Source organism: Phalaenopsis equestris, unplaced genomic scaffold (genome assembly GCF_001263595.1).
Source record: "Phalaenopsis equestris unplaced genomic scaffold, ASM126359v1 Scaffold000002, whole genome shotgun sequence".
Lineage (NCBI taxonomy): Eukaryota > Viridiplantae > Streptophyta > Magnoliopsida > Asparagales > Orchidaceae > Phalaenopsis > Phalaenopsis equestris.
The window spans coordinates 3,726,649-3,747,089 of NW_018164444.1; the positions used below are offsets into that span (position 1 = coordinate 3,726,649).

The 20,441-nt window shown below is 37.9% G+C and overlaps 1 protein-coding gene across 1 annotated transcript in view; it reads right to left on the bottom strand.

Annotated features, from left to right (window-relative positions):
* The window catches only part of LOC110038125 (U1 small nuclear ribonucleoprotein A), a 62,214-nt gene that overhangs the window by 2,352 nt on the left and 39,421 nt on the right, over nucleotides 1–20,441 (bottom strand). Inside the window, exons 3-4 of the mRNA XM_020742897.1 lie at nucleotides 13,821–13,914; nucleotides 9,710–9,798 (exon numbers count right to left, since the gene is read on the bottom strand). Of these exons, the coding sequence (XP_020598556.1) occupies nucleotides 9,710–9,798; nucleotides 13,821–13,914 (183 nt within the window). The remainder of the gene's footprint in view (nucleotides 1–9,709; nucleotides 9,799–13,820; nucleotides 13,915–20,441) is intronic.

The window sequence follows — 20,441 nt, forward strand, 5'->3', positions numbered from 1 at the left end:
CACTAATGTGGAGTCATCTCAAGGGCGAGGTCGCCAGGAGCAAAGGGACCCCGTTGCACCCAAGCCACATGGAAGGTCTAAGGAGATCATGCATAGCTTTGATTCTCGCCTTGCTCGGATGGAGGAGGCAATGAATGGCATGGAGGGCCAAGTAGAGGAACTTGGCCAAAGGGTTGATGGACTCGAGGAGGAGGACGTCACCATCCATTCAACAATCAGAGGTATGATGCTTCAACTTGAAAAGACCTTAATGGGCCAAGTGGCTAAGTTGCGGGATGATTTTATGGGGAAGCTCCAAGAAGTGCGAAGTACCTATAAAAAAGAGATGAGCGACATACATGTTAGCTTAGAGGAAATGCGTGGGGACATTTCGTTGTGCAAGAAGGCACTCTCATCATCCACAAGCCATCCCACTTTCGAAGCCAGGAGGATCGAAGTTCCAAAACCTATGAGTTTTGGAGGTACTCGCAACGCAAAGGAAGTAGACAACTTCATATGGGGACTAGAGCAATACTTTGGAGCGATGGGGATTGTCGATGAAGATGCAAAAATTCAATTTGCTTCTCTTTATCTCTCAGACATCGCTATGCTTTGGTGGAGAAGAAGAAAAGGAGATGTAGAGAAAGGTTTGTGCACCATGTCCACTTTCAATGACTTCAAGAGGGAGCTAAAGAGACAGTTTTATCCCGAGAATGCTTGAGCACGGCTTCGAAGGTTTAAGCAAGAAGGTTTGATTCAAGACTACATCAAAGAGTTTACAAGCCTAGTTCTTGAAATCCCAGATATATCAGATAAGGATGCTCTCTTCAACTTCATGGATGGGCTTCAACATTGGGCAAAGACTGAGCTTAGGAGGCGAGGAGTGCAAGATCTTGTCACTGCCATCGCGGTTGCCGAAAGTTTGGTTGATTACTCAAAGGAGCCTAGAAAACCTAAAGACAATAAGAGTTGCAACATCAAAGGTGGCGATGACAAAGACAAACAAGGAAGAGAAACGTCGTGAATCAACTCCAACAAAGGCATGGGGTAAGGGGAAGACCAACAACAAGCCATATCAAAATCGATGCTTTCTTTGTGAAGGACCACATCGGGCAAGAGATTGCCCTCAAAAGAAGGCCCTCAACTCTCTGCTTGCAAGTCATAAAGAAGAAAGTGACAGGGAAAATGACGTGGAGGCACATGTGGGATCTCTTCAACAGCTGAATGCAATGCAAGCTCCAGCAAAACCCCAAGGGAGGGGGTTACTCTTTGTAGAGATGACAATAGGAGGGAAGACTACCAGGGCAATGGTAGATACGGGGGCTTCCCACAACTTCATCTCCAGCGAGGAAGCAAAGAGATTGGGGTTGCGGATGACTAAAGGAGGGGGCTCTATCAAAGTCATCAACTCAGCAGAGATGCCGATCGACGGAGTGGCTAAGGGAGTCAAGACCAGCATTGGGGCATGGTCAGGTAATCTAGATTTCTCTGTCATTCCTTTGGATGATTACAAAGCTGTCCTGGGAATGAACTTCTTAGAACAAGCAAGAGCATTCCCAATGCCATTTGCCAATAGCCTATGCATCACGGAAGGGAGTCTAGCTTGCTCAATACCGATAATAAGGTTAAGCAAGCAAGGATCCAAAACGCTATCGGCAATCCAGTTCAGGGATGGCATTTCACAGGACAAGGGGGACAACTTGGCTATCCTTCATAACAATGAAGGAGAAAAGTCCCAAAGAGTTGGGACGCCAAGGAATGTGGTGGAGGCAAGAGATAAGCCGTCATCCAGGAAGATGTGTTGCACCAAGGAGAAGCCAAAGATTGCCAAGTGTGGGGGCAAATCGAAGAGGCAGTTTCGAAGGTGCAGGGGAAGCCGCAATGAGGGCATTGCGGCTTTAAGTGGGGGAGAGTGTCAAGCTCCACCATATTCGAGAAGTCGTCAAGACGAAAACGAGATGGAAGATTCTAGAGAATGTCAGGATATAAAGAGTCATCAAAGGGGCTCTAGAAGATTCCACCACATTCAGGAGAGAGCAAGAAGGAAAAGTTTTAAAGAGAATCTAAGAATAACCTAGAATGTTCTAGAGTTATGTATGTACATAAGAATAGTCTAAGAGATAGAATATTATATTGTAATCTAGAAACTTCTCTTGGACTTGGAATAGTCCCACATTGGCTAGATGAAAGGCCAAAGGCATGGAGGAGGCTATAAATAGAAGCTCCTCCCCTCATTTGTATTTACCCAAGCATTGAATCAAAGCATTCTAGTATTCAAGTGCTAATTATTACTTTCTCTCTATTATTCTTCTTAAGAGTGTTTGGGGCTCATAAGTCCAGTGTTGTGAGGGGTAAGGCTGATTTAGTGCTAAGAAAGAGCGCTAAAGCCGCACGGGTGACTTGAGGAAAGTTAGTCCGTGACAGGTAGGTTAGATTGTTAATTAGGAAGCTAATTAAATTGCAATGGACAAGGTATCCTCATTACCCAACAATTCTTCCACTTGGAGACTGAGACACTGGCTGCATCATCTACTAGTTGTACCAACATTTTCCTCAAACATGATATTTTCCACATCTACAACTCAAAGCCCCCGTCTTCATGCCAGAAAACTGGCTGAAGTCGAGCAAAACTTCAGCTTCTCACGAGTAACACCCTCAGTTGACATATCACCGCCAACGTAGTCTTGTACCACAAAGCACTTTCTTGGGTTACTCATGTATCTGCTTACAATTTTCATTGCATGAGCAATATCCTGCCTCTGTTGAAAGCCCTTTTCAACAAGTCCAGCTTTGTATCTCTTACTCCTATCAAGAGCAGTCTTTATCAGGTACACCCACTTGTTGTTGAATGTCTTCTTCCTTGGTGAAAGTTCTGTAAGCTCCCAAGTCTGATTCCCTGGCAGGGAATCCGCCTCCTCCTTGGTCCTCTCCCACTTGCTCGAATTCTCATCCTGCAAGATTTTTTCATAGCTTTGTGGTTCTCCACCAGTTTGTACAAGGTCTGATTTTATTGTCTTTGGCGCTTTGTCACTTTTCAAGAAATTGACTTTCTTCTGTTTCCCCATAATGCACATGACTAATGTGTCATCGACTGAGTAAACTCGTAGTCATATATAGTGTGTCAGTTTTCTAACCCCGAGTCAGTACTAATGCTCCTTTGATAACCTTTCAGGTGTTATCTGAGAACACCACCGAATGACCACCCTCATTGAGATGCCCAACAGAGATGAGGTTTTTCTTCAACTCAGGAACGTGTATGACCTTTTGCAAAGTTCATTTACTCTTGTTAGGGAGTGCAATATCAATGTCTCTCATCCCCACCATGTCCAGAGCTTTTCCATCAGCCAGATATACCTTCCCAAAGTTACCTGCAACATAATTTCGCATTAACTCCCGGCGGGAAGATGTATGGAAGGAAACTCTTGAATCCAGTATCCAGCAATCAACAAAAATGTGAACTGCCAACAATAGTGCATCTTATATATCTTCATTTACAGCATTAGCGTCATCATTCTCCTTCTTCTTAGGATTCCTGCAGTTCTTTTTTATGTGACCAGTCTTGCCACAATTCCAACAGATTGTCTACTGACCAGACTTTGATTTTGATCTTCCTCTGTTTGAGTTCTTCTCTTGTGATCTCTTTTTGGAATCAACAATCAGTGTCGAACTCAAACCCGAAGTATCGCTAGAGTTTTTCCTACGCACCTCCTCAGCTAAAATCAAATCATGAATATCATCATATTTCAGTTTGGATTTACCTGCAGAACTGCTAACTGTCATTCTCATGGTTTCCCAAATATTTGGCAACGAAGACAACAATATCAGTGCATATCTCATCATCAAAATTAATTTCAACAGACGATAATTGATTTATGATAAGATTGAAATCATTCAGTTGTTGAGCAACAGAGACACCTCCTGTCATCTTCAAGTTGAATAACTTTTTCATCAAATGCACCTTGTTATTCGCCGATGGCTTTTCATACAACCTGATAAAGCCGCCATGAGATCTGCAGTAGTCCTCTCCTTGATGGCGTTGTGGACAACCGATCTCGACAGGGTTTGTCAAATAACCCTCAGAAGCTGTCGATCCAACAGATTTCATTCCGCCTCATCCATCTTTTCTGTTCGTTGTCCCAGTAATGGAAGATGAAGTTTCTTTTCATAGAGATAGACTTCTATCTGCATACTCCAGTAAGCAAAATCTGTGTCATTGAACTTCTCGATCCCCGATACCATCACTTCGTCTTTGTTCATCGTTCTTCCATAGATTCGAACCAAATCTCTGATACCAGTTATGAAAAACGACGATAATAAAGCGAAAAATGTAACGAGAAAATTGCACGCAGAAAAAACACCAGAGCGACACAAATTTAGGTGGTTCGAAAAATTTGTCTACGTCCACGGATCTGCAGAGGATTTTATTTTTCGAGGAATTACACTGTCAAGCGTCTCGACGTTTACAAGAAAATCTTTATTTTCTTCTCCCTTCCTCTCTCTCCCTCTTCTTTTCTCTTTCTTAGAGAACTTGGCTTGACCTTGCTTGGCTTGGCTTTTCTTGGTTTGGCCTTGCTTGGCTTAGCTTTTGCTTGACTTAGTTATAGCAAGTCATATAAGGCTATTTATAGAAATCAGGAGAGTGGTAGGTGGGAGGTAGGAGACCAGTAGGTGGAATGTAGTAGGTGAGTGGTAGGTGGAATGTTAGGTAACCAGTAGGTTGGATTCTTAATTAGGAATCTAATTAAATTGCGGTGGACCGGGTCTTCACATTACTGACACACTATATATGACTATAGGTTTACTCAGTCGAGGACACATGAGTCAGATGTGCAATATGGAGAAGCAGAGGAAAGTGAATTTTCTAAAAAGTGACTCCAGTATACCAAGCATCCGGTCAACCTGTTCGCCTCTAACAAGCTGTCGACTGCCATTCCTCTCCATGCTATCATGCCCCTAGTTGTTGCACCAGCTCTTACTACCTAATGGGGATTGGATTCAATTTCTACATTCACGTAATACTAACTGTAAATTGATGAGACTGATTTCATCCTTATTTCTTCCCTTCTTTATGATGCTAGTTGTAATCTTATTGAGTAACCTTGTTGTCTTTCTATGTTAGCTGACCATATCTGCTAGTACGTTTTTCAACCAGATGAAATGAAATAATCTTCTCCAACGTTTTGCAATCCTGTAACAGCAACATTTTTCTCTATCTTTTACTACCACTAAGATTTCTAATTCTTATGCGTAAATCCACTAATGTTTTTGATAAACCATAAGAAGGGTTAAACATGAAATGGCAACAGATTATCCTCCTCTTGTGCCGCCATGAATCAATATCACATGGCAACACTAGCATCAAAAAATATTTTCCAATTCACGAAGTATACAATTCATACCAAGACCTTCAGCACTAGAAATAAATATAATCTTAAATTTTGAACCCTAGGGTCTCTGATCACATGACAAAGAATGCCATCGTATTTTAAACTCTTCATTCCAATGTTTAAAGAAATATATTGTTAGAATTGTTGAAGAGTTAGCATCAAAAGTAACTGCCATTTGAACTATCAACGACAATAGCTCAATAGTTCTTATCTTGATCATTTGGTTCCTAAACCATCCTTTAATTTATTATCAAGGCAAGGACCCTATAATTACTATATGAGACTTACTATCCTGAGACTCAGAAGAATCGTCCCCTGAGCCAAGTGACCTGAGAGGCGAATCAAAAGAATATCACAATTAATGAATGTCTTTTCTCAAAGAATTGTTAAAAACAGACTCCTCTTAAATTTAAATTTTCCAATCTTGAATCATATCGAGATCTGACCAATTGAGCTGGCCATGTGACCTATTTTGAGTCGGCGGCCTTTTTTTTATGACATGTCCAAGTGCCAACTTTTCTTTATGACAATCAGAGAGTTAGTATGTATGTGGTTTTCCCATCTACCCCTTTGAATGATTACAACTTTTCAAATTTCAAGAGATTATTTATCACCTAGTTTGCCAGCGCACAAAGGCTATAAAAGAGCTCACAATTATTACTAACGACACATCAGGAGCCTTGTGAGTCCTTGAGAAATTTCATTACCAGATTCTGAAGGGAGAAATTGGGCATCGATGACTTGAAACCAACATTGGCTAAAGCCAACTTGACCCCTTTTAGCTAATCACACGATCAGCAAAGGCCAAGCTCCTTGGTCTATTAATTGTAACTTGTAAATGAGTATGTTAATGCAAAGGAATATAATAGCATAGTGGGGACCTCCATCGAACACCCCATACTGTGCAATCAAGTGAAAAGGTAGAAATCGACTCAAAGGGAGAATTTTTGTCTCAAATATCCAAAATTAGAGATACTTCGCCACCATCCTGCTTGCAAGCCCTACCAACCCCCGTGAGTCGACCTTTAGCCCAAAAGGGAATTCAAACAAAGGAAAGACAAGCAAAGGAATTTTGAGTGCGCCCACCACCACCTGCCCATTATTTCTCCATTTTCACCACGCTCATGCATAAATTGCCAAGTTAGTTGAGGTTTGCCAAGTTAGTTGAGGTCATACAAATTAAAGGGTGCTTCTAGCTACCCAAGTCCATGAAGGTTGTCTTACACAGAGGGATATAACCAAGTTCGGCACCTTTCACAGAGGCCATGGTCATGATACCAATAACCATTGGCATTTTAGAAACTTAGCAGAAGAGTTAATTCAGAGAAATAGCTGAAGTAGTTCATTTTGGTTGATCATGGTCAAAGACCAAGCAAGGAGCCAATCCCCCAAAGAACGAGCCATCCCAGCTCACATGATTCACATTGAAGGAGTCGTACTAGCCATCTTAGGTGAACCAAAAGAAGTTGCACGCCAAGCAAACCTCAAGCGACTTGGATTGGGAGGGGTAAACTCAACATCAAAAAAAAAAAAGCTTACTAGAGGAGTAACTCCAATCACATTCCTCAAAGTGAGCAAGCCATTGAGTTAATGCATTCAATGATATGATTGTAGTTACGCTTTAATCACAAACTACTGGATCGAGTATATTAATCGACATTGGGAGTTTGATCAACATAATTTTCAAGAGTGTATTAGAGAAGATTAAGGTTCCCCTTGATTGGATTTTTTGGAGAAAGTAAGGCACGGAAGGACTAATTATTTTACCAATTACTTGGGAGAAAGAGATTTGCAGTATACCGTTATGATTGATTTTGTTATAATCAATGCTTTGGCGAATTGCAAATCCAATACTTGGTAGGCCCCTCGACACTTTTTGCTAGGACGTCCTGACATATCATGCAGCCATCAAATTCAAAGCTGAAGGGAAGGAATCATTATTAAAGGGGGATAGCATCAATCCAAGTCATGCTATCTCAAAGCTACAAGCAAAGCATAAGAACTTACAAGCTTAGATGTCCAAAGAGGAACAAGCTCAGAGAATCTGAAAGTAATTGAGTAAGTTTCAGCTAGGGAGATCCAAGTCACACTTTCCGCATCAACCCATCCATTAAAGTCAAATGCAAAGATGAGTTAGTCGCAACGCTGAGGGAGCATGCAGATGTATTTGCTTAATCTGCTAGTGAAATGCCAGAGCTGGATGTTGAAATTGTCTACCACTAGCTTATCATACATAAGAAGGACAATCAAATAGAGAATAAGGTGACCAAAACCTTGGAGACCCAATTTGCAAAGAAGTGCAGAACCCACTCAACGTAGGCTTCATAAGGAAGGTGCAGCATCTGAACTGGGTTAAATCTAATGCTGTGATGGTGCCCAAGTCAATCAAAAAATGATGGATATGTGTCCAATTCACTAACTTGAATTTGATTTATCCCAATGACAACTATCAACTACCACGCATTGACGCTTTAGTCAACTACACTGTCATAAGTTTCTTGCATGCGTTCTCAGGTTATCATCAAATCAAGATGCATTCCAATGATGATGGAAATATGGCTTTCATCATGAGAGACTATGTATTGTTACAATGTCATGTCATTTGAATTGAAAAGTTGTATGAGCCACTTATCAAAGAATAATGGACATTTACCACTCAGAAGTTTTAATATCAGGTTATATCTGCATAAATGCTCCTTTGGTTTAGTTCAAGCAAATTTTTTGCTAACTCCTGAGAGAATTAAGATGAACTCGAATAAAATAAGAAATCCAAAGAAGATACCATCAACTATATACATAAAAAAGCTACAAAAGCTAAGTCGTTGAATCATGGAGTAAAGCTCGTTAATCTACAAATAGGGCAAGAAGTGCTTATTTTTTTAAAAATATTTAAAAAGAGCAAAGAGGTACAAATAGAGTGAAAAATAAATTAAAAATCTGAAGCCGCTACTAACCTTGCACCCATTACTCCAAAGCTTGCAATCTGACAAAGATTTACTACTCGATTTGAGAATTGAAGAAGAAGAAATTAGCTCCGTCTTAATTCACCAAAGAAAAAACAATAACTAGTCTACTATGAGAACACGATGATGAATAAGTTACGAATTCAAAGGTAAACCTGGCTAAGTAGGCGATAAACGAGGTGAGCATATCAAGTCGAACTCAGCATTAGCTCTCCCAAATGGATTTAGTATGCACTCAGCCGTCGAGTTCATTGGAGACATATTGTCACTTGAGCCCAAAGATAGGTTCACCAAACAAGGTTCAAGGCGTCGAACTGCCAAAACCCAAGTGATCTTAAACACTCTATAAAAGGAAGCATCCACTATGGCTCCAGGACGAGTTTTTCTTCACCCAAACCGGCATTCATTAGCCAAACAGACCGACTATTGTCACAGATGTATCCTAATCTATCAATATATCCTTTGAACTCTTCAACAAGTCAGCTGCCTAGTTCACACTTGCATCAAGGCAATCAAAGTCTTGTATCTACTTAATTTTATTTACATGTATGTTGTTTATTATGAAACATTTCTTATAGCGCTTGAGACTCCATGTCCTAACCTATAAATGATGGATCATGAGGAGAGCCAAGAATTTGATCTTTTTATAACTCTGCATCCCTCCCACTTTTCTCTACAGTTTTAGCATCGTGGGCCACATAATATTAGTGGATTTGCTTCATCTGTTATATCTTTTTCTGCTTTCATATTTCCTCTACATCAGTAAGATTTGGATGTCGCCCATGGACATATTACGATCCAATAGTAATGATATTAGAGAAGTGTCGTTCTAAGAAAGAAAATAATTACAAGGAATAGTGTTATTCTCAATTAATATCATCATGCAGACCTCTTAAATCAATCCAAATTGACGGCCATAAATCTGGGTTTGTAAACAAATTATGCATAAATATATGAATCAAGTTATCTTATTTAAATATCTGAATTTAAACGTGCAGAATTATTCATAAATAGGTAGGCTGGAATAAGAATAACTGCCAGCACAACTGTGTAGGTGAATAATTAAGCAAACCATCGCCAGCAACCTGGAGATTCTTCATCGCAACTCAAGCCAAAGGAATGAATAATATTTTCAGTAAGAGAATCAAAGCGATTGCTCAACAATATGCATGCAACCCAGTATCTTATATGATTTTAACAGAGATTGCAATGATCGCGTGTCAATTTGCACATGCACAGTTATTCAAATCTAAACACATATCTGATTTTAAAAGAACCCTTAACGTTCAAACATTTCCGTATTACTGCATCGAGTATTTTTAAAGCCCGATTAACATTAGCAGAAAAAAAAATCAAGTAAAAAAATGAGAGATTCCTCACCGACGGCAAAGTACCATAAGCTCCAACATAAGCAGAGTTCAACCCAGCTTGATTAGCATCACGATTTCGCTCCCTACGTTTTTTTTCAGCTGCATGAACGAATTAGCTACAAGAATATTAGGTTCTTTTTGAGTAGTGGATACATAACAAATAAATGCTATTTTAGAAAAAAAATTGCTGGGTATAAAGTTTGAGGGAAAAAACAAAGGACATAAATTGCAACTCTACATGACAGTTGATAATACAGATTACCAAAAAAACCCTTACTAGCATCATTTCTAAACTGTTGCATGCAATTTAAACGATCAAGATTAGTGTCCAACAAAAATCGGAATTCAAAATCTAGATAGTCTGCTGAATGGTACTAACTATTTATAGATCATCATCATGCTTCATTCACATGCAATATCACTTAAATTTAGCAATCAGCAACCAATAATTTCTCGCTACAGAATGCAGAACTAGCCTAGTCAAGCCTAGTCAAAAATTCATATTTTAACAACAGTCCATTTTATATCTGCCCCGACTCAGCCACAATAGCAGCTAGGGGTATAAACGAGCCGAACATGAGCGAGCCTACAGCTTGTTCGTGTTCAACTCGTTTGAATTTATTTTATCTGTGTTCAGCTCGTGTTCAAAATGGCATGTTCGTGTTCAGCTTGATTTAAATCTTTTTGTTCGAATTAAGCTCGTGTTCGGCTCGACTCAAAATAAAATTTTATTAAAATTTAATAAATCATATAATATAATTTAATTATAAAATTTAATTTTTATTTTAAAATTGCCGTAGCTCGAGTAGTAAGAGTCAAGCTAAGGAGTAAAAGTAAATTTGATAGGGAGAGATTCACTATTTATAGAGGCTTGGTGAAATAAATTTTTTAAAGTTTGTGATGTAGGACTAAATAAATTCAACGGAGTTTTCAACTAAGGAAAAGAAAACATGTACAGTTACATATCACTGGTTCCTATGCATTGACATGTTAAATATTTATATATATATATTTTTTTTATTTTCATGGATGGGACCTTCTTACACTTGACAATAGGTTTGGGGAGGAGGTTTTTTTAGCATTTTCATACATACCATCTCATTCTTATGTATTAATATATCCAATATAAAAATTTTATTTTTCATTTATAATCCTAACAAAAATTATTTAAATTTTAATAAAATTAAATATTTTATTTTAAAATACAATATATAAATTTAATACATAAATACTACAATAATATTATTTTTTTATTATTTAATTAATTTGAGGAGAACACAAAAAACAAACCTATATTTGTGTTCGGCTCGGTTATAAATCAAGCTCAACAAATTTGTTCGTGTTTGGCTAATTTGCTTAATGAACGAACCAAACACAGGCTACTTAGTAAGTCGAACATGACCAGCTAGAGAACAACGAGAATTTTGACAGCCCTAATGGCAGCTAACATCAACAGTTCTCATTCTATAGTGGCGCTTCAATTAGAAAATTTTATTTAATCAAGAATTACGTAGAACTAAATAAAATGAAGTGAACAGATATCAGAAATAGACTTACGAAGTAAGGTTAAAATAAAATCTACAATTTCCAGAAAGAAACTAGAAACTGGACCATAAAATGCTAACCCTACTCCTTTGGCAAAAATATAAGAAAAGAGAATGGTTTCTTTCCCACAAAATCATGGATTCAATTGTGCCTACAGTTTACAATTTTTTTTTCCACATGCAACGCACCATAGGCTCTACAACAGAATCGGCAGGGCATTTTCCAGATGATATCAATCTAGGCTCAGGTGATTTAAAAAGCATAAGTTGTCCAACATCCTTTTGGCTATGGTTGCAAACCCCAAGAGTTTCAAAACTACAATACCAGATTGAGTTGTGGCCATGGATCCAATGAACCATAGGAAGTTAACGAGACGGTGTTCATACTGATGTCCTGCAAGAGTGGTCACCATCCAGATATGTACAAGAAATCTTCCCAAGAAATAATCATTCACACTTGTGAAGAACTTTAACAATATACTTCTAACAAGCACACAAAAAGAGAATAAAAATGAATTTATTTCAATATTCAATCTCCAACTTGTGGATATGACTAGAGAAAGAGTTCAGAAAAAACCTGAATTATGAGGTCTACATTGGAGTCTAAAGGCCTTCAATTGAGTAAAACTAAAATTGTATGTATGGAATGTAATTTTAATAGTAGTAGCTCTAGTGGCAGAGTTGTACTATGGGTGATCAAATCATTAAAGGGTGTGAACGTTTTAGGTATCTTGGGTCCATTGTTCAAAATGATGGTGATATAGATGGGGATGTTAACAATAGAATTCAAGTTGGTTGGTTGAAGTGGAGGAATGCATCGGGGCTATTGTGTGATAGAAAAGTAACACTTAGATTAAAAGGAAAATTTTATAAGATAGTGGTGAAACCTGCAATGCTCAATGGCGCAGAATATTGGCCATTAAAGGAGAAGTGTAAAACGAATCAAAGTTAAGTGTTGCGGAAGATGAGAATGCTTAGGTGGATGAGAGGCTTGACAATTAGAAACAAAATGCAAAATGAATTTATCCGCGATAGAGTTGGTGTAACTCCAGTGGCATATAATATTAGAGAGAGTTGTCTTAGATATTGGTCACATTAAACGTCGACCATCTGATAATCCGGTTAGGAGAGTAGATGTTTTAGATTCGACTTATGTTAAGAATGTCAGAGGTAGACCTAAAAAGACTTGGGCATATTGTATAAAAAAAGATCTTGATTTATTAAAATTCAATGAAAATATGACTCTCAATAGGAAGCAACAGAGAAAAAGGATTCAAGTAGTCAACGCCACTTAGTGGGATAAAATCTTGTCGTTGTTGTTGTTGTTGTATTCAATCTCCAACTTGCCTCAAAGATCCAATTTATAGGTTCCAAAAGACCTAAAATAAGAAACCATGCAAAATATATAAAAATCTACTCAATAAACAAGTTTGATGACATCCCACATTATTAAATTTTCCACAAATTCCAATACTAGATTCTAAGGGTCCAAACTCAAGGGCAGGATTATAACTGGAAAAAAAACAAGAGGCATAAGGCTATGACATGGATTAGTAAGAAAGGCATAAAAAGATAATGGCAATCAATAAGGTGGTAGAAGCATCTAGCAGTGAGAGCAAGAGTAAGAACAGGAATACTGCAAGAAATGTAAGGCAGTAGAGATGGCAACTAATTGAGGTAGGCACAATAAACCAACAAGAAAAGCAATGGTGATCGGCCATCAAACCAGCAAGAATATTCGACATCACCTAAGAAATAACAATAGAAAATAAATAAATAAAATTAAAAGGAAATACTATATCAAAAATCTGTGAAACTAGCACTTCATAATGTGGTAATGATTCTGAACTCCACCTGTGCTGATTGAAATTGAGTGAGCTGATTTGAAACCATAAAATAATGAGTTACGCCTAACATCTGAAAATTTTAAAGCACTTACTATTTTTTTTTTTTTTGGGTATGGAGTCCAAAATCATAGACATATTTTGGCACTGGAAATGGACCGGTAAACAAAAACTAAAAACCAATAAACATGTATTGTATTCTCAATGAATACAGAATTTTAGACATGCATTACATTTATCCTTGAATTTAGAACCTATAAGTTGATTATGGTTACGGTAAAGTGAACCAGTTTGAGTCCAATCAAATACTAGGTGCAAGTCCATTTGAAATCTCCATCAAAAGCCTACCAGAAATGAGCTAAATATATGCATGAAAATACTACTCTTCTGAAGCATCAAGTGATTATATGGATCCTCATCTAAAGTATGCAAAATGTAATCATCGATGAAATTCAAAATATGGAAAAATCTAGCATTTATGATTTATGGACAAGAAAATTTCTACTGAATACCAAATGAGAGAAACTGCTGCCACACTGTGTTTTTAGCAGTCTAAAAATCAATGATAATAAGAGCACTGCTTTGAGCCGTATTGCTTTACCTCTAAACAAATCGGCACAGATAGATAAACCAAATGGCATAAAGCATCATCAAATTGCACAAAATAATTAAAATTTGTGTTTTTGTTGTGGTATTAAAGAGAAGAGAAAATATATCTGTTGACAAGAATGACCTTTATCATCATGTCTCCTCCTCCTCTCTCGAGGTACAAAAGTGCCATCAGCTTTTGCTATAATATCTGATTTTGTTTTAGCATATTGAATCCTCTGCAATTTCAAAGGCCTTGAATAAATTATATCTCAGATAAGCATCCACCCTAAATATGCAAAAATGGTTCTGGAACAAAATAAATAAATAATAAAAATGGAAAATATTGCTTTGCAACGTAAGTAGAAGTAGGAGCTGCAACTTAAAAAAACTGCTGGGTTTTGGCTCCATTAAGCTGAATTTCAATTATCCGCTCAAGTGATGTGGCCAGGATTAGCTCTATTAAACAAGCTCGTTGTCACTTGGCATTTATTACATACCCTCTCTTGATTAGTGATTAATCAGATATGAATACATAAATATAGCAGAGTAAATTAGATTATATTAAAGCAATAGTACAATGAGCAGTGGAAAACGTTGCAGGGAAGAGCCTTTCACAAGAACAAAGACCCAAAGATATAGCAAAGCATCCTAAAGTTAAATTACACTGAAGTTTAGATTTATGAGGTTGCATGTTCGCCAAAATGGAGCCAAGATGCAGGGAATGGCACAACAGCCAAAAGATAAAAGGACAACAAGAAAACAACAGCAGACATTAACCAAGATCTATGGAAGAAAAAACACAACCTTCTTCAATAAAAAAATAAATGAGGATGCGTTTAGAATTTAATAAGCTGATTCAATGAATAGCTTCCTGATCAAGTCCATACTAGGCCAACAGGAAGAAACTAACCAATCAAAATGAACTCAAAAGGCCTAACATAAGAATTTTGTCTCTAGTAAACACAACAAAAAGTTTACATGTGGGAAAACAAAAATTAATCCCAATCGAGAGGAAGTGCCTTCATGAAAAAATTCAGACTTGAAAGAAACTGAGCATATGTCTTCATGGGATGCGCTCCGCAAAGTGTAGCAAACTAAGCATGTGTCTTCATAACAGTGATGGAAAGAATGGCATACAATATCATGTCCAAAGAACCATGAAAAAAATATATCTAGAGAGGGACGGTAAAAAAAAGGACAATAATGCAAAGAAAGCCATTGAATCATACTCCAGTCACCATACATGTGCAAACCACGCATCTAATTTTATGTTTCCTTATCCTATGCATATGATATCCCCTCATCCATAATATAATACGAATATACTACATTTTTAGTTTAATGAAAAACTTTTATCACTTTATTTCTATTATTTTCAACTTGACAATTCTCCACTACCAGCATTACATATAAAAAAAAGAGCTAATATTATGGATGATTGATAGATCTAGCTTCTACAAAATGCTATTCATTTATGACAAATACTAAATTCACTTCTCCAATTAACACAGGCAAAACGATATCTACTTCTTATACCATCAAATAAACCTCAATCATCCTGTAGAAAAAAAGTTCAGGAAACCTGAGCATATGACAATCCCACATAATCCCTAATCTAACACAACATTTAATTTCCATTGTTTTACACTTTGTTTGGCACCTCTCCATTACCAGTATTACTTCTAAAAACGCTGCTAAATTTTTCAATGTTTGATGGATATGTCTTAAAGACATAATGTTACTCATCTATAAATCATAATAAATGTACCTCTCCAATTAAATCAACAAAATTATATCTACTTGTTATATCATCAAATAAACTTACATCATCCTGCAGAAAGGAATTCACAGGACACCGAAACCAATTCCCCCAAAGCAGCCTGATTTTCCTTTACTTCAGAAACATTAAATTGTTTTCGTAACGGGCTCTTCTAGAAGTTTATATCACATATCAAGCAAGTATGCTCCGATAATAAAGACTCTTCTCACAGTTGGATTCCACTGCTTTAAATTATATCATCATGCATGAAGTGTGTAATAATAAAGCTTCTTATCTTAGTAGTCAATCATTAGAACTACAGAAATTGTATGTACAGTAGCAAAACCTTGAGCTTCAGCTTGAATATACAATAAACCATAAACATTTTCTTGAAAATATGATTTGGTTCCATAAAGAGAGCAAATATTATGAACAAATATTTCAAGGGTATAGCAATGTCGTGAGTTAAAATTTTTTATCATTCCAGCGACATTTTACTCCAATAAAAATAAAACTCTAATGCTCCAAAAATAACAAAAGGATGCAATTTCTCATTACTAGCCAAAACAAAGCCCTTAATACCCTGAAAGGTGTTTAAAAATTCATTAAAGAAAGAACAAATGAAGGCTCTCTTCCTAGTTTTAATTTTTGTTCCTCAATTTTAAAAGGGTAAATATAGACTCTTATGGTTAAACTAAATTGACAACACAATTGTCAATCATTATCAGCACAATCAATCATAGTAATTAGGTCTTTAAAAGTATTCAAATATTCAATTACAGAAAGATTACCTTGTCTAAATGTTAATAACTTTCCATATTTATTTTCATCACAATATCAAGAACTAATTAACTCTTTAAAGCTCTTAGCAATCAAATAAGAGCGGTCCTTCCTAACCTCTAATTCTTTTTCTAAGGTATTGACCTACAATATCCTAGCATGTCCAGTTAATCTCATTTTAGCAAATACAACTCTCTGATAATCATTTTTCCAATAAAAGTCAAAAAAGTCATCCATTGACACAGGGACTGGGGGGTGGGGGAGGGTTGAACGAACCCCCTCCTCTCTCTTTTCATAAGGCGGAAACCCCCCCCGAACACCACCGAGCGACCTCCACACCTTATAGGTAGAGGTCAACTTCAGGATCTTACAGCCAGAGTGCACCGAGGGGAACAGCCAAGATGACCCCGTCATAGGACAAACTGATTCAGAGTAGAAAAAATGTGAGACCAAGCCTCGTCCCTAAATATGTCACAATCAGGAAGTGTTGCAAGTACAGCGGATTTGGGCATGTGGAATCAGAATGCACAACCAATCGAGATATTTGTTTCACTGAGCAGGGCAATTACACGATTGGTCTGGGAGAAGATGAAGATGTCAGAGATGATTCTCCACTTGGGACCAACGAGGAAGAGATGCCAACAACTCCAATTGGCCCCAAGATAGAGATTTCAGCTGAGATAACAGTAGCGTCTCTAGAAGGTAGTGACTCTGAGGTAATGGCAGTCTAGCAGCGAATGAGAATATGGTGCCTCAAACTAGCATTTTGCAAACTTTAAGAGGAACATCAGTAAGACCGAACTTGGATGCCTACAAGGATTATGAGAACAGACATCAAATACAGGGCCACCACAGATAAGGGAAATGCAGATATTTTAGATTTATAGATCCCTCCTGAGTTGGCCCTACGAAGGGAGGTTCAGCATGTCCAAAGAAGAGTCAATTTGTGTCATGTCTGGAATATTACGAAAAATATTTCAGATGTTAGATTCAGTTCAGCGGAGTACCCATCAACAGATGTCCAAACAGAAAGGATGAACCTCAGCTTTGAAATGTTCCCTAGGAGCTTAATGGGGAAGAAAATTCTTTAATAGGATGCAGGTTCTGTCACAGAAGATGTCTCTCATGGGTGGTCGCTAGTGAGAGTGGCACAGTCTGCCATAGATTTCATCCCATAATTGATTTCTTTTCAAACTCTTGTTCATCAATTACAGTCCGCTTGGCACGAGAAATGGAGGAGAATGTTTCAAGCTTAGGAGCTCGAGAGTTACATTGTGGAACTCACTTCTATATGCAACTCTCGCTCAGGATGTGCTAAAAGACAGCGGACATCTATTCTACCATAATTGTGGAATGACAACATCGACATCATCAATCCACCAAAGGACTTGATGTCGTGCCATGAAGTGTCAAAAACTTCAACGAATGAGATCGAAGCTTCCATAACCACGGGAGACTGACGAGGGGCCTAGGGGGGCTGAACCAGTTCAGCTTGGTTCAGCAAGTGGTAGGGGTTGAACTAACCCCCTCCTCCTTTGTTCATTGGACAAGAATCCCCCCTCTTTTCTATTTTCTCGCCTATATGTCTATTACAAATAGATGTGTTTGTCGAATTAGGGTAAAATTGACCAATCCCCTCTTCCCCTCCGGGGGTTGTATCCGATTGCGAGAAGATGCTCTGGCTGTAACTTGTCTCGAAATGGTGATTTTATCTTTCTTATTCTTGTTTTTGTCATTTTATGTCCGCTATCCTAAGACCTCACCACACCTGCCATCCCTTCAACCATTGATCATTCCCGTCAGGCCAACCGCATCACACAGTCACCGCTGCCCCTCCCCGCTATACCGTGCGGCCACCTGTCCCCTCCAGCTGTAGGGCAGCCCGTTACTTTCCCCCACCGCCACTTCCAACAGCGCAAGTTCAAAAATAAAGCCATTCTCCAAACATACGGCTGTCCAAATCCTGCAATCCCCTTTTCCCATTCCCCAAACCTCCACCTGCCCTTCCAAAACCTGCAGCCATCCTCTAAACCTACAGCTGTCCAAATACTGCAGCCCCCTTTTCAATCCTCCCAAACCTGCAGCAGCACCTTTCCCTCCTCACACAGATACTAACTGCCACCTTCCCTGCTCTCCATTGCAAGATTGGGGTTTGTAGTGCCTTTCTTTCATTTTCTGTTCTGAGTTATTGTGAATCGTTGTTGTAATCGATTTCAATTTGAGCAATAATATTACGTTTTTATTTGTGATTTAGGTTACCCCGGTATCATCCATTTGGACTGGCCAATTTATGAGCTTATTGGGGTCGAGCCTTAGAAGACTCAATTGGGGCTCATTAGTGCTTTATTAATGCAAATTTTATATAATGCCATCTAATAGTTTGCTAAGCATTTAAACAACAAATACAAAACATTATGAAAATAATGATCAAATTCACAAAGCTTGAGCAAACTTACCTGTGACATAGTGGTTGAGAACGTAATTTTCGACTGCGAGGTCGCAGATTCAGATCACGTCTATGCCCTTTAGGCTCACTTTTCCCCCACAAAAATTCAATAAGCTTGCTCAAAGTTTTGATTTCATTACTTGGGGATGAACCCTAGTGCGATTTCATGAAGTCTCAAGTGCCAAGTGATGTCTAATGTAAATTGTCTATCATGAGATTTATGCATTCATTACAAAATGATTTGTCGGCGCTCGAAACCATCGCGGGCCTTATCCCAAGGACGAGAGGCCGTCTCGGGGTCAAAATTGCGTTGAGATAAAGCCCGGCAGGCCGAAAAGCCCGCAACGCCCATCGGAATAATAGGAGACTCCGTCCCGCCGGCAATCATCACGTCAACGTCCCCTTTCCTTATATGACTGGCGGCGGCGATGAAGCAACAATTACTCGTGGCACAAGCGGTGGAAATCGCATAACTCGGGCCCATGAGCCCAAAATCAATAGAGAGCAGAGCCGAGCCCATGTTGATGATTGGGCATGGGATGAAGAATGGGCCTAGGTTATGATACCCGCTTCTGATCATTTTCTCTATCTTGGTGGAGACAATTGAGTAGCCTCCCACTCCTGCTCCCACTACTGTTCCTATTCTTGATCTGTCCATCTAATTATTTTTTAAAAAAATAAAATTGTGTCAGAATATATCCAATTTACATTTTCTTTTTCTAAAACCATGAAAAAAAAGGTCCACATAATAAAAAATATTTAATAAATAATATAAAATATGTTATGTTTATCTCAAATTAAATTTAAATATTGTGTTTTGCTCGTTCGGAAAAGGTCCATTGAAAATCACATTGACAGAAACAAATGTCACCAGTGGTCTAAAACGGCGAAAAATTATCGTTTTTGCAGAACAACTTTGCAAGAAATCTAACAGATGTTGCTTCACAAAACGAAAACTTTTCTAGCTGTCGGTGAGTCTAAACTAGCATAAAATCTATATTTTATTTTATTTTATTTTTTTGAGAATTAATTTAAAATAGGTTTTTTTTTAATAAATAAATAAATAAATGCAGCCATATTAAATCTAGTTTAAATGAATTTGATGAATAGAAACCTCCCACAATTCTTTCTAAAACCAGACAAAAGAGCGAAAATAGTAATAAATAAATAAATAATAAATAATAGAGAATATATTATATTTATCTCAAATTAATTTAGACTTCGTTCGAAAGAGTTTTGCAGTTCAACAAAGCTCGTTTAAAAGTCATATTGGCGGAAACAAAGGTCACCTGCAATCTAAAACGGCGAAAAATTATCCTTTTCGTAGAACAACATAGAGAGAAATCCGACTTCACGAAAACAAAAACTTTTCTAGCTGTCAGCGTCTGCTACAACGTAAAAGAGCAAGTGGAGCAGTAGTAAGTAAAACAGGAGCAGTACAACATGCTATACATGAAAGACAGTAGCAGGTAGAAACAAAATAAAACAAACATGTTATACAGGGAGAACAGTAGCAAGTAGAAACAGGAGTAATATGCTACACAGGAGGAGCAGTAGCAAGTAGAAACATGAGAACTATAACATGTTATGTAAGAACAACAGCAGGCAGGAACTGGAAAATTAAAACATGCTATATAAGAACAACAGCAGGTAGGAACAGGAAAATTAAATGCTATAAAATGTAAATCAAATCTGTACGCCCGTGAAATCCGCTGTCCCTTAAGTATAGCAAACCTAAATGCATCTCAAAAAGTAAATCCCGAAAGAAACGTCGTCCA